Source organism: Equus caballus, chromosome 18 (genome assembly GCF_041296265.1).
Source record: "Equus caballus isolate H_3958 breed thoroughbred chromosome 18, TB-T2T, whole genome shotgun sequence".
Lineage (NCBI taxonomy): Eukaryota > Metazoa > Chordata > Mammalia > Perissodactyla > Equidae > Equus > Equus caballus.
Window position 1 is genome coordinate 51,118,321 of NC_091701.1, and position 13,710 is coordinate 51,132,030.

The 13,710-nt window shown below is 34.9% G+C and overlaps 1 protein-coding gene across 2 annotated transcripts in view; it reads right to left on the bottom strand.

The window, feature by feature from the left end:
* Nucleotides 1-13,710, bottom strand: part of TLK1 (tousled like kinase 1) — a 141,211-nt gene that overhangs the window by 40,401 nt on the left and 87,100 nt on the right. For both annotated transcript variants that reach the window (XM_023623113.2, XM_023623112.2), the window contains 5 exons: nucleotides 12,297-12,386; nucleotides 11,170-11,262; nucleotides 6,766-6,876; nucleotides 6,515-6,651; nucleotides 3,022-3,210 (listed from right to left, as the gene is read on the bottom strand). In XM_023623113.2, coding sequence (XP_023478881.1) covers nucleotides 3,022-3,210; nucleotides 6,515-6,651; nucleotides 6,766-6,876; nucleotides 11,170-11,262; nucleotides 12,297-12,386 — 620 coding nt within the window. The remainder of the gene's footprint in view (nucleotides 1-3,021; nucleotides 3,211-6,514; nucleotides 6,652-6,765; nucleotides 6,877-11,169; nucleotides 11,263-12,296; nucleotides 12,387-13,710) is intronic.

The window sequence follows — 13,710 nt, forward strand, 5'->3', positions numbered from 1 at the left end:
CTGTGGCTTTTTTCCCTATTTAAGTCTGCATTTGTATAAGGATGCAATCAAATTGCTATGTAGTATCACTTCATTTGCCACTTCAAGTACAAGTGCAGTATAACTTCAGGTTCTAAGTCAACATATGCAATAAAATGGGATGGAAATGAGACAAGTCTATGATTACTAAACTACAGTAAGGGCTGTCAGCAACTTGGAAGACAGGCAGGAAGCAAAACACCTGTGATAAACTAGAAAAATGGTCTATCGAGAAGGAGAAAATGACATTCAATCAAATGCTTATGTATTGTAATTTAGTATTTACTGACCACTTTCCACATGCCAGGAACTGTGCTAGATAATGAGAATACAGAGATAAAATAGTGAGCTAAATGCTACAACATAGACAGGCACGTATAAAAAGCTATGGGCACCTAACACAAGGGGAAATGGGGGAGACATTGGGAAGAAAAAAGGTTAGAGAGGGCTTCCTGTTGAAACTGGTATTCAAGCCAAGCGTTAAAGGATGAATAAGAAATGAGGCAGGTGAAGAAGGGCAAGGAACACAATGTACAAAGGCACATTTTGAAACCTGAAAGCACAGTCCATTTACAGAACTGAAAGAGTTTAACCTAGGAAACACAGGGCAGATGTTGGGAAATGAAGCTAAAGAGAAAAATAAGAAGACATATAGGGTCTTCATGAGAGTGAATTTTATCTTGAAGGCCAATGAAGGAGGTTAAACACGAAACTGACATGATGAGACATGTAAGAAACAGGAATCTAGGTTTAAAAAAAGAGATGAGGTCCTACAGTAAGTGGCAACGAAGATGGACAGATAAAAAAATGTTATGGAAACAGACACAGAGAACAAGGGAAAGGGAAACATCTAAGATGTTTCTAGTGTCATTAATTGAGTGAATGGTGATGCTGTGGCTGCAGAGACAGAGAGCACTATGGCAAGACCTCAAAGTGATGATTAACTCACATCCTTCAGGGGTCTAGGAAAAACTTTCAAGAGGAGAAAATATCTAGTATGGGATTTAAAAGATGAACAGAAATTAAGACAATAGGTTGGAGTTTGAAAGTTGGTGGTGAGGTGAAGGCAGTGGTCAAGGCCAAAAGATGAGGCTTGAGAGGTCAGAAGGTGCCAGATCAAAAGTGCTGTATAAGCTATCTTAGGGCTTCTGGATTATATCATTCAAGCACTGGAAGGCTATGTTAGGATTTTAAGGAAGAGAATAAAAGGATCATATTTCTATTCTGTAAAAAATAACTGACTGCAACATGAAAATGGATGGGAGGACCAGACCAAAGTTGGGGGTGGGGAGGTTAAAAATAACTCAAGTAAGAGATGGCAGTAATTTGAGTTAGAATGGTATCAGTGGGGACTTCCATAAGTGGACACACTTGAGATCTAGAAGGATTGGGTGTCTACAGGGGTGGAATTAAAGCTAACACACACTTTCTTCTATATAAGCACTTACCTCCTGTCCACCCTTTTTTTAAGCAACAAATTTACTAATTTACAAAAAGCAAATCATTTGCTAAGTTGTTTTTATCAGTATCGATAGCCAAATGCTTTAATTCCATTTAAAACAGCCACCACAAATTAGGAAACGCTTGAAGAAGGAAGCAGATTTTGAGGTGGATTTTGAAAGATAAGATTATCACCACCTATTTATTAATGGAAAACAATAAAAATAGATTAAGAAAAATAAATGGAATCTTGAACTAAAACATAAGAGCAAACAGAGGGGTGGGTGTATGTATTTGCGTGTGTAGAGACAGAGACTGAAACGGGAAAGATAATAGTAAATACAGTTTTTGTTTTGTGTTTTTAGTAAATACAGTTTGGAACAGGCTGAATGAGAGGTTCCTATGAGGCATTTAAGTACCAATATCAACTAAGCAAGGAAATGGCATTCAAGATTAAGATATAAATACTTGCTACTCAAGAGAGAAAAGTCAGCTAGAGATAGAAGTTAGGATGTCAGCAGGATATATGTGGTAACTGAAACCCTGAGAGCATCTAATATTCAAGGAAAACATGCAGAGTAAGAAGACAGCCTAGGACAGATCCTTAAAAAAACACCTACATTTTACAAATTGGTGGAGTAAATGATGTCCATGGTCGAGACTAGGAAGATGTAGACAGGTAAGTTAAAATGAAAATTAGGAGAACAAAGTATTTCAAAAACTAAGACAAGACAGAGTTTTTTGAGGAAAAAATAACGTCAATATTCAGTGCTGCCAAGATAAAGACTCAAACATCTATGGCAGTGAGCATCGAGGAGATAGTTAACAATCTTTAAAAATAGAATTTCAGTTAAGAAAGGAGAGAATGGAAGGTGAGACAGAAGAAACTGCAAGCACCAAGTCTTCTAAGTAACCTAGTTATGAAGATGATAGAATATGGAGACTACAGGAATTTATAATTGAGGGAGAGTTTTTTTGTTTTATTGTTTTGGTCTATAACATTTTATGATGTTCTTCCAGATTTTCCAAATTTTCTGTGATAAGCATGTAACTATTTATTTTTAAATGTCTTGGTCATTTGAATTATAAAGAGTAATTCATCATTAATGCAGAAAATTTAGAAAATAAAGAAAAGCAGAAAGGGGAAAAATAATACCTATGCTCTAACAATGTATTGCTTTCACAGGCTGAGGAAATATATGTCAGTTACATTACTTCAGTTAACATTCTCTCAGAAAAAAAGAACATTAATGGAAACACTGAATTGGAATAATCAAAACTGATCACTGACTACCATTCAGACATGGAAGAAAGAGTGGATTCCAGTCTCGTCTTAGCTACCTGAGTCTTCATTTTAAAAGAGGATTAATAAATCTCCACTTACAAAGATAAAATTCAGATATCTGAGTTAATTTAGAAGTAAATTTTCAATACTGCCTCCTTTCCTGGCTGTAACTATTTTTACTATTTAAATATTAGTTTAATTATAAATAACATCCATTACTAACATTCATGCTCACTGGCAACAATTTTTAAAATGGAAAATTGAAAATGGAGGCTTACAGTTGTGGTAAATTTGGTCTAACAAAGGGATCATTTTCTGCTCCATTGACTGCTTTGTTTTTCCTTTGTTTTGGTTCAGAATTGGTAGAAGGTGCCTGAGAATTATTAGCTGTGGGAGGTTTGCGTTTGGCTAGAAGTTTCCTCTGCCTTTCAATATCTTCCCTTTGCTGATTCACCCATTCTTGCTGCCTGTATAAAAATAAATGTAAAGAAACATATTAACCTTCTATTATTAACCTTCCATTACTTTTCACAGTTAAAACATGAAAATACATCAATAGACATGAAAAACCATATAATATAAATTTGTAACCTTATGGTCCCACCCTTGTGAACCAACTCATGCTCACTGTCCAGGTCTCATTTGAAACATTTATTTTTAAATGAGGTCTTCTCCAAACCCTCTGGACTAGGGAAAGACGTGTTGCCATACATCATCTCCTGGTAACTTGTAGCTTCCCACCTCCTTCTTTCTGACACACACATTCCTGTAGATACTCGATCACAATGTGTCTGGTTAGACTACATCACTCCATGAGAACAGACACCACAAATATTTTATGTCCTATTGTATCCCTAGTACCCAGTACAGCGATAGGCACATACTAAGTATTCAATAAATATTTGTTGAATGAAATAAATGAGCTATTAAAAATAAAAACTAATGGGGCCGGCCTGGTGCTACAGCAGTTAAGTGCACACATTCCACTTTGGCGGCCTTGGGTTCACCAGTTTGAATCCCGGGTGCAGACACGGCACCACTTGTCACGCCATGCTGCAGTAGGCATCCCACATATAAAGTAGAGGAAGATGGCCATGGATGTTAGCTCAGGGCCAGTCTTCCTCAGCGAAAAGAGGATTGGCAGCAGTTAGCTCAGGGTTAATCTTCCTCAAAACATAAATAAATAAATAAATAAAACAAAAACTAAGAGTTAAGAATGGGGTAGATTTTCTACTTGCATCTCATCACTTAATGTTTACAGAAAAACTTAAGAAAGACAAATACAAATTTAATAAAGTGCTATTTTCTAAATTTATCTCTGTTAAAAAGAAATTTTGGAAATGAGAAAGCAATATTTTGAAATGAAACAAAAATTGACATTAATATAAGAAACTGAGGAAGAAGGAAGGAATTTTGACAATTTAAACAAACAGCACAGCATGACTTTGAAAAATGGTCAATTAATAAAAGTAAAAATATTACTGCTTCCCATTCAGGAATCTAAAGCTTACCAATTCTAAAAACTAAATAGATATCATGTCTGTTATACAAACATAGGTTGGAGATCTTAGCAATTTGACTACAGTATTAAGTAGGTAAGTAAGCTTGTTCTAATAGTAGCTATGTTCCCTTTTAGGTCACCTCGCCATGCTAAGAAAAAATTTAAAACTCTCCCTTGTTATGATACTCAGATTTAGAACGGCTTAATGTTTCAATTCCTTGCTTCCCCACCCCCATTCAAATCAGAACTACAGAACTTCTACTCTGCTGACGCAGAATTGGCCTTACACACATTTCCTTTCCCTATGGTCCTGGCCAGGTCATAGTAGAATACGGCAGGAATGAAAGAATCAAGAACCACCCTGATAGAGAGTAAAAGGGTAGAGAAAATGTTAAGAATAGCAAAGCTAGAACAAGACTTTAATCCATTTTCATTTGAAGTAGGAATAATTTCAACTTATTAAAAATGTTAATTTTTAAAGCTAGTTTAGAGCACAGACAAGATATTATAAATGAAAATAAACAGCAGTAACTCTAACGATTAAAATCCTACTAGAAAGTAAAGAATTACTGGAATGGATATATAGCTAACAGCTGATTATTCAGGAATGACCACACAATTTAGAGATTATTAATTTAATATTACTAATTTTTATTTATTTCTCTTCTCATCCCCCAACTACTTTGGGTTCTATCACTGATACAAACTGATAAACAACTTGATATAACATATATACATAACACACAGTAAGCTCTCAATAAATGCTTATTAGTGATAAGAAATGCACGTAATTCTTTTAAACCAGATCACTGGTTTATTATAAAAGGATTTAACTCAGGAACAGCCAGATGGAAGAGATGCATAGAGCAAGGCACAGGGAAAGGGAGCAGAGCCTCCACGCGCTCTCCAAGTGTGCCACTCTCCCCACTAACCACATGTGCACCAACCCGGAAGCTCTAATTTCACTCTTTTTTGATTGCTCAGTGGAGAAATTTTAACAACTGGCAGAGTTTATATTTTATATTTATATTTTTAGTTTATATTAAGGTATATATTGTGTAACTTCTCTTTTATTCATTACCAGGACAACTGTAGGTCTGGGTTTAGTAGCAGAGGTTCTTGCTCATAAAACATTCAAAAATTATGGTTTCTATCTCAAATGTATCTCCTACTCTACACTTGTACTGTCAAGATTTTAGCTCAAGCTAATACCTTTCACTTGGACACTCCTCCATCTGAACGGCCAAGAATTTATTTTCTTTTCAAGATTATTCCCATATTACCACGAGAGTTATCCTTCTAAAACTCATTTCTGACCTTACACACTACCTCCCTATTATCCACAGAATTAAAACCCAAACTCCCTAGCATCACAAGGACACTGTCCTTCATTATGGTATACCTAACACCAGCACAGTTGTGTTGAACAAAAATTGAATAAATCAACTAAAATAGAGAGAGGGCCATTCTGTGGTAAATGCTGGGAACCAGTGTTTGAAACAGCAATGTTTCTGCGATACTGCGTGAAAGAAAGCTTTGCCTCCATTTTCCATATAACTAGATTGACTCTTGGAAAGCTGATGTAGATTAGATGCTGGCACTACTCCTGTTTTTCAGGATTTTACAAATTTCCCAGCAAAAAAGGAGCAGCAGAGGCCCTGGCTCCTTAACACATAAACAATCAACCCATCTTTACCTATCACCATCTGAATTCAAGAAAATACAGTAACAATGATTTCTTTCCTTTAAAGTTTACCTCAGAAACACTAAAAACGCTAGAACTGTTCAGTTCAACTAATTTACGAGTTATTGTATCTGAGGCAAAAGAGGAAAAAGTTCCTGTATCTTTTATACAGACAGAGAGCAGGCACAGTGAATATTAACACGGAAGTAAGGATTGGGGAATGGGAAAAAAACTAAGTAGAAAAATTCCAAGATAGATATAGATATAGATATAAATCTGCCAATGAAAATTAAATTTTCACCAATTTTCTTCCCAAATCATCTATAAAAGCTAGAAGGTCAGTTTATATTTTGGAAAGTCATAACTACAATAATACATCATACTGTGTAGATGAATGCTAACTAATCAAGAAGTCTGCTAAAGCTAAGTAACACCCCTGTTTTATTTTCCTTTCAAATATACTAAATTCTATGATTTCAAAGACTAGTAAGGTGTAGATACAGAACAGAATTCCAAAGCTATAATCTTTGAAGGTAATGAAAACCCAAAGGAATACTACATTTTTTAAAATATAAGAATGACTAACTTCACAAGATTCTGAAATGCAAAACCATCTGTCCATTGTTCAGTAAATGAAGCACCATGTCTAACTGTTGTGAAGTGCCCAAGGCGTAATCTGTCTTGCATACTCTTCTCTCGGCTTGACAGTTTCTCTTGTGTACTCTGAAAAAAGAAGGAAAAATCATCATTTTATTTTATTCATTTAAATTTTAAAAGCGTACAAGGGATAAGGGGCTAGTGAAAGGAAAGGAAAAATGTACTGAACTTTTAACTTACCTTTTCAATAAGCAGTTTCTTGCTCATTGATATGCACTTATTTAATCGTTCTTTGTATTTTTCAAGTAATTTTTGTTGTTCATCTATTTGCCGTCTGAGATCACAGTTAGCCTATAATATAAGAAGAAAATAGAAAATGTCTAAAATTTGTGTATATGAGACGCTTAGGAATATTTTTTAAGATTTTTTTTTCCTTTTTCTCCACAAAGCCCCCCGGTACATAGTTGTATATTTTTAGTTGTGCATCCTTCTAGTTGTGGCATGCAGGACACCATCTCAGCACGGCCTGATGAGTGGTGCCATGTCCACGCCAGGATTGGAACCAGCGAAACCCTGGACCACGGAAGTAGAGCGCACGAAGTTAACCCTACTCGGCCACCGGGCCGGCCCCAGGAATAATTTTAACACTGAACAAAACTGTATAAAGAGAAAAGGTTAATAGGATTAAGTATTTGAGTATGATACTAAAAAATGTTTTTAAACATATACTTACCATGTGATAATACTGTAAAATGCTGTTTGCTTAGTGGAAAGTACATGGAATTTGTATCCACACTCCATGGGTTCAAATTCAGACTCTGAAGTATATAACCTTGGCTAAGTTAAGTAAGTTATCTGAACCTTAGTTCAAGTTTTCTTATTTCTAAAATGGGGGCAATGCCATCTACCTCAGTTAAAAATAACTGAAATATGGTATATAAAGTGTATAACACTTAAAAATGAATGTGAATTCTCTTCTGTCTTTTGTAACTAATAAAATTTTTATCTCCATTAAACTTGTGGATGACACTGTAGATGCCTATCCAATGGCTGACTACTCCCACATCTTTCTTGGCAACAAGTTACTAATTCTGTTGACTCTGCAGGCAGCCACACGCTTGGGGAAGAGACCTCTCTCTAGGCTCTGGAGACTAGTCTAGTACAGTGATTAGAGAATAACCTGGAAGGCTTGCTGGAACACAGATTGCTAGGACCCACTGCCAGAGTTTCTGGCTCAGTATGTCTCGGGTAGGGTCTGAAAATTTATTTCTAATAAGCTCTTCAGTAATGTTGATGCTTCTGGTCTGGGGATATTTTGAGAACCACAGGTCTAGGCCAATCATGATGGAAGCCAAAAGACAGTGGCATAATAAACTGAAAATGGTGGAGAAAAATAGCTGCCAATCTAAAATTATGTAATAAACAAAATTGGTCTTTAAGGAAAAGGGTAAAATAAAGACACTTTCAGAGGAACATAACGGAGTTTAGCACCAATAGACTCTCACCATTAAGTGAAATCCAGACAAAAACCCCAAATGTGGGGGCTGGCACCGTGGCGCAGCGGTTAAGTGTACACGTTCCGCTTTGGCGGCCCATGGTTCGCTGGTTCAGATCCCAGGTGCAGACATGGCACCGCTTGGCAAGCCATGCTGTGGTAGGCATCCCACATAGAAAGAAGAGGAAGATGGGCACGGATGTTAGCTCAGGGCCAGTCTTCCTCAGCAAAAAGAGGAGGACTGGCAGCAGTTAGCTCAGGGCTAATCTTCCTCAAAACAAAAACAAAACAAAAAAACCCCAATTGTGTATGTGTGTTTAACTTGAAAAACTGATTCTAACATTTTTCTAAGACTGCAAAAGGCCAAAAATAGCCAAAAAGGAGAGGATATATGTTCAACCACATATCAAGATTTAATACAAAGCTACAGTAATTATGAGCACTCAAATCTATTTTCTCCTTCTTCCTTAATAATGGAAAACAAACATTTTATTCTAGATTGATATATGCCTAGCTAAAAGACCACATTTCCCAGCTTCCCTTGCAGCTAAGGACGGTCAGTGTGAAGTAAGCAGAAGTTGTTACATGGAATATCCAAGAAGGCTGCACAAAGAACTGTTGCATTTTTTGTTATTCCCTTTCTCTTCCTGTTTTATGCTTAAGAATACAGATATTATAACTGTGACTCTACTAAACATTTTGTACCTTGATATGACCTTCAAGATGGAAGCCATGAACTAAAGATGAAGCAGCAGAAAAAGTGAAGGAGTCAAGATCCCATATGAAACTATGGAGCCATCATACCTGGGCTACCCACTTCTGTTCTTCTCTCAAAAAATAATATTCTATTTCATTTAAAGTATAGTCATTTATGTTTTCTGTTACTAACAGCTAAATGACAACTGCTAAATGATAAAAAGATGCTGTGGTACTAGAATAGGTACCAGTATAGGAATATACAAATAGAATATGGAACATAGCAGAGAAAACAGAAACAGATCCACCTGTATATGGAAACTAGAATATATGATGGAGCTGACAGTAAAGAGTAGACTTTTAATTAATTGGGCTGGATAACTGGTTATCTATATAGAAAGAAATTAAAATGAAACCCTACTTCACATTATACTCAAAAACTAATTCCAGTGAGATTAACTTATATTGAGAAACCAGACTATTAAACTTTGAAAAGAAAATATAGAACAACAGCTTTATGATCTTAGGGATAAAAAGAATGAATTCTTTAAGTATACGTCTGATGATAATTTGGTACAAACAAAACAAACTATAAACAAGAAGATATGTTTAATCATATAAAATTTTTTAAATGCAACTAATCATCAAAAGAGAACATAAAGAAATGAAAAGACAATTCACACACTGAAAAATCAATATATATGACCAACAAAAAACTGAACTCCATTAAAACAAGACAGCAACCCAATAAGAAAAATGAGCAAAAAACATGATCAGTTATTTCACAAAAGAAACACAATGGTTAAATATTTTAAAAGATGCTCAAAAAATAAATAGGAAATGCATAATAAAAGACACCTTGTTACACCCATTAAATTGGCCAAAAAAACAAAAAATGTAAGTCTGATTATAACAAGCCTTGGCAAGGATAATGAGCAATGAGACTATTTCTTGTCCATTGCAGGTGGAAGTGCAAACTGATCCAACTACTTTGGGAAAAATTTGGCATTACAGAGTAAAGCTGAAGATGTGCATGCCCTATACTCTAGTCATGTTTCTCCTAAGCATATACTATAGAGAAATTCTTCCACATTTGCCCTAGAAGACATGTACAAGAATGTTCTTAGCAGAATTGTTTATATTAGCAAAAAGCAGAAACAAAATGCCCACCAAGAGCAGAAAAGACAAAGTATGTTATACTAATATAATACCTTACTATATAGCAGTGAAATGAAGAAAGTACATGACAATCCCAAATATAAGGTTTAGTGAAAACAAACAGGGAAAAAGGGTACATACAGCGTAATTCTGCACTTAAAGTTCAAAAACAAACTGAAATAATATGCTGTTAAGAATGTATAGATATATATAATAAAACCATAAAGACACAAAAAGGCATAATAAATACAGAACTTAGAACAGTGGTTAATTGTAAAGTGATATGAGAGAGTGAATGGAATGGGATCAGGAAAGGCACACTGGATGTTTAAAGGTATCAGTAATTACAGTAGGATCACAGATGCTGGTTTTACTGAGTTTCTATACCAGTGGTTCTCAATGCTGGCTTAAAGTTTAATTACCTGGAGGAGCTTTTAGACCTACCACTGTCCAAGCCCTACCTTACATCACTTTAATCAGAAGCCCTCAGGGTGGAGTTTAGGTATCAGTACTTTTATCAAGCGCCTTCCACCTTTTCCATATGGTGATTCTAATGAGCAGCAAGGGGTGAGAACCACTGCTCCATACCTTACTCGCACTGTAAGTATAGCTTCTGATGTGTCTTTTTATAAAGTTTCCATTAAAAATCTCACAGGATCACAGCGGTTACTTCCTCTTGTACAATATCAAATGATAGGTTTATAACAAAATCAATTAACTTTAAAACTAACATGAAATGGATATCTGTCTTATGATAGTTGATCAAATAAATCTTGTTTCCCTCTATTTCTCCAACTGTTTCTCAATTCATATTTGAAGAGCTAATAAAATAATTTTCATGTTAAAGCTGATATCTTCAATCATCTACTTACATTACCAGAAAAAGATTATTTTTTTCCAGCTATAGAATTTTTTTACAATGCTAAGTGTTTTCTCACCAGTTTTACTATTGCCAAATAATTTACTCAATTTTATTCCCTCCATGACTTTTTTTTTAAAGCCCACTCTTTTTGTTTTTTTAGGTATGCTTTTTTTGGTGAGCAAGACTGGCCCTGAGCTAACATCTGTTATCAATCTTCTTCTTTTTTTTTTCCTCCCTGAAGCCCCAGTATATAGTTGTATATCCTAGTTGTAAGTCCTTCTATGTGTGACGCCACCACAGCATGGCTTGATGAGTGGTGTGTAGGTCTGCACCCAGGATCTGAACCGGTAAACCCCAGGCCACCAAAGCGGAGTGCGTGAACTTAACCACTACCCCGCCAGGCCAGCCCCTCCCTCCATGACTTATTACTTACCCTGAGCAAGTCATCTATACGACCTTCCTTCTTTTCCAGGTCCTGGTTTTTATTACTTTCTAGTGCTGCTAATTTCAGCATTGTGAGATCAGTCTAAATGAATAAAAAGCTATTTTATTATCTCTATTATACATATATCACTACATGCAAACATACAATTAGATTTTACTCTGATTCCACAAAGCAAAGAAAATATGTGTTTGTGTGTGTATGTACAGGGTATCTCAAAAAGTCTTAGTGCAGTTTTAAGTTTTAATATCTTCAGAAGTTTAAGTGCTACAAACTTACAAAGAAACATTTAAAAGGTTAATTATTTAAGTTTTTAAAATATTGATATATTCTTCATTAAAATTCAATATAACCACTGCTTTGTGCTATCAACTTGAACTGAGTTTTGAACATGGCAAAAACTTCCATGAGCTGTTCACTGACTGAAAGCAATGTACTTGTAATCCTACCCTAAAGATCATCCAAAGAGAGAAGTTTTGATGCATGTCCAAGAGTTTGGACACGACCCGACAGAAAAAGTCTAATGGCAAATAATCAGGCAACTGAGGTAGCCATGCAAAAAGATCCACCTTCCCAAGCTCTGATCTGAGACACTGTCACCCAAAAACTGTCACATGTAAGAAGTTAAAATGAAAGACTTAGCACTCAAGATTTATAAAACTATTAAGTGTAAAAGATATCTGATTAATTCAATTTCCAAATGATTTTTCTAAGTGTGTAGCATATACAAATATACGTACAGACAGACACCCAAAATGAACTGCTTTAATGTCCACTTAGAACAGCTTCAGGAAGACATCAATGATACGTATTTGGATGTTAAGTTCAAAAAGAATCAGTAAACAGAACTGACATGCTACGGTTGTTCTATTTATTTAATTTGCCTAAAACATCTATATATTTAACCAGTGTGTAACAAAAGATAAGCTGATAGTAAACTGGCTATTTCAATTTCTCACCCACTATAAATTGTTTTCTTTGTTTAGTAATTAGCTTTCTTGATACATAATTTTACTTTATGACTATGTCTAAAACAAACAGAAGACGACTTAGTTGTTTGTACAAAGTTGGTCATTGGTTTCTTAGAAGTCATACAAAACATTTTAATTACAATTTACCTGAGTAATTTTAAAGGATAACTGCTTTGGTTGTACAATAGAGTGGTCCCCAAAAGCTAACGCAGTAGGAGAAGGGCTATTCGGCCGAACCTTAAAAAATATTAAAATTTTTACATTAGCAAGAAAAAAAACAGGTTTCTATTTAGAAACAACTTCTTAACATTTCTTAAGTTTTTATCAGGATAATAACTGAATTAAAACATAACTGACTTTTTAAAACTTTTAACCACCATTTTTTATTCAACAAGCATTCATTAAGTATCTCCCCCCATAATGCCTAGTGAGAGAGACAACCATATATTCCCTGCCCCCGAGGAGTTTACATTCTCGTACCATAAATGGAATTTTAACGCTTTCGATCTATTAAATAAAACTAGAGCAAATACATTATTTTAAAACAAAAATATTTAAAACAGATTATGATGGTTCAAAAAGTAAAACAGAAAAGATGTCACTATAGAACTCTTTGTACTAGAGACAATAATGCATGCCCATATGTAGTATAACATGAATTTGCTGATGAGTTTCATGGTTTATCTAGTCACTAGTTTTAAAACACATTCACTGAAATGAGCAGATTACATCACTGTATCAAGGCTATCACCACAACTCTTAAAGTTATTGTAGACTCTTACACTTTGCTGTGTATATGGCAATATGTACAACATGTATATGGGAAGGTACAAAATGAGTAAGACACAACTAAGTATATGTCTGCAGACCAGGACTAGAAAGGGACACTGGAAGCAAAAACAAGGTACTTGAATAAACAGGAGATACTCTGATTTTTAAAAATCTTTATTTCATCTTTAAATTACTGAAAGCCAGTATTCTTTTTCTGGTTAGACACTCAACTTTCACATAATGAAAGTAAAGAAAAAAATGAAATCCAATATATAAAACAATGCATATAAAAGCACTAGATCTTAAAATATTAGAAACAAACCAAAAAGTTGTAAGATAATTTTTAGGTCCAAGATCCTTTTCCCATGCTGAACTAAATGATCTGAGGTTGACGGCTGCCTAGCTTTTTCTTAAGGATTCCCAGAAAGGAATTATGCTATAATTTTAGTGGGTGGGGGAATTTAATTGAAAAGAAAGTTAGAAATTAGAAATCAGTAACTGAACATGAACTGATACAAGAGTATTCATTTTAGTCCCACAGCCTCAACAGTATTCTATTACAGAAACATTACCTCTTGGATATTAATTAATTCAGGAAATCTTTAAGACTCCCACTTTCAGAAATAAAGTTCTAATAGTAACAGATCATTAAAAAGGATTCAACTCACCTCACAGAACGATTTTTTTAAAACATAAACACTAACATAGAAGTTCTCAATAAAAACAAATTATAAAAGTTATTCAGTATACATAACCTCCTATACATAAGACTATGCATGTAACAACTCAC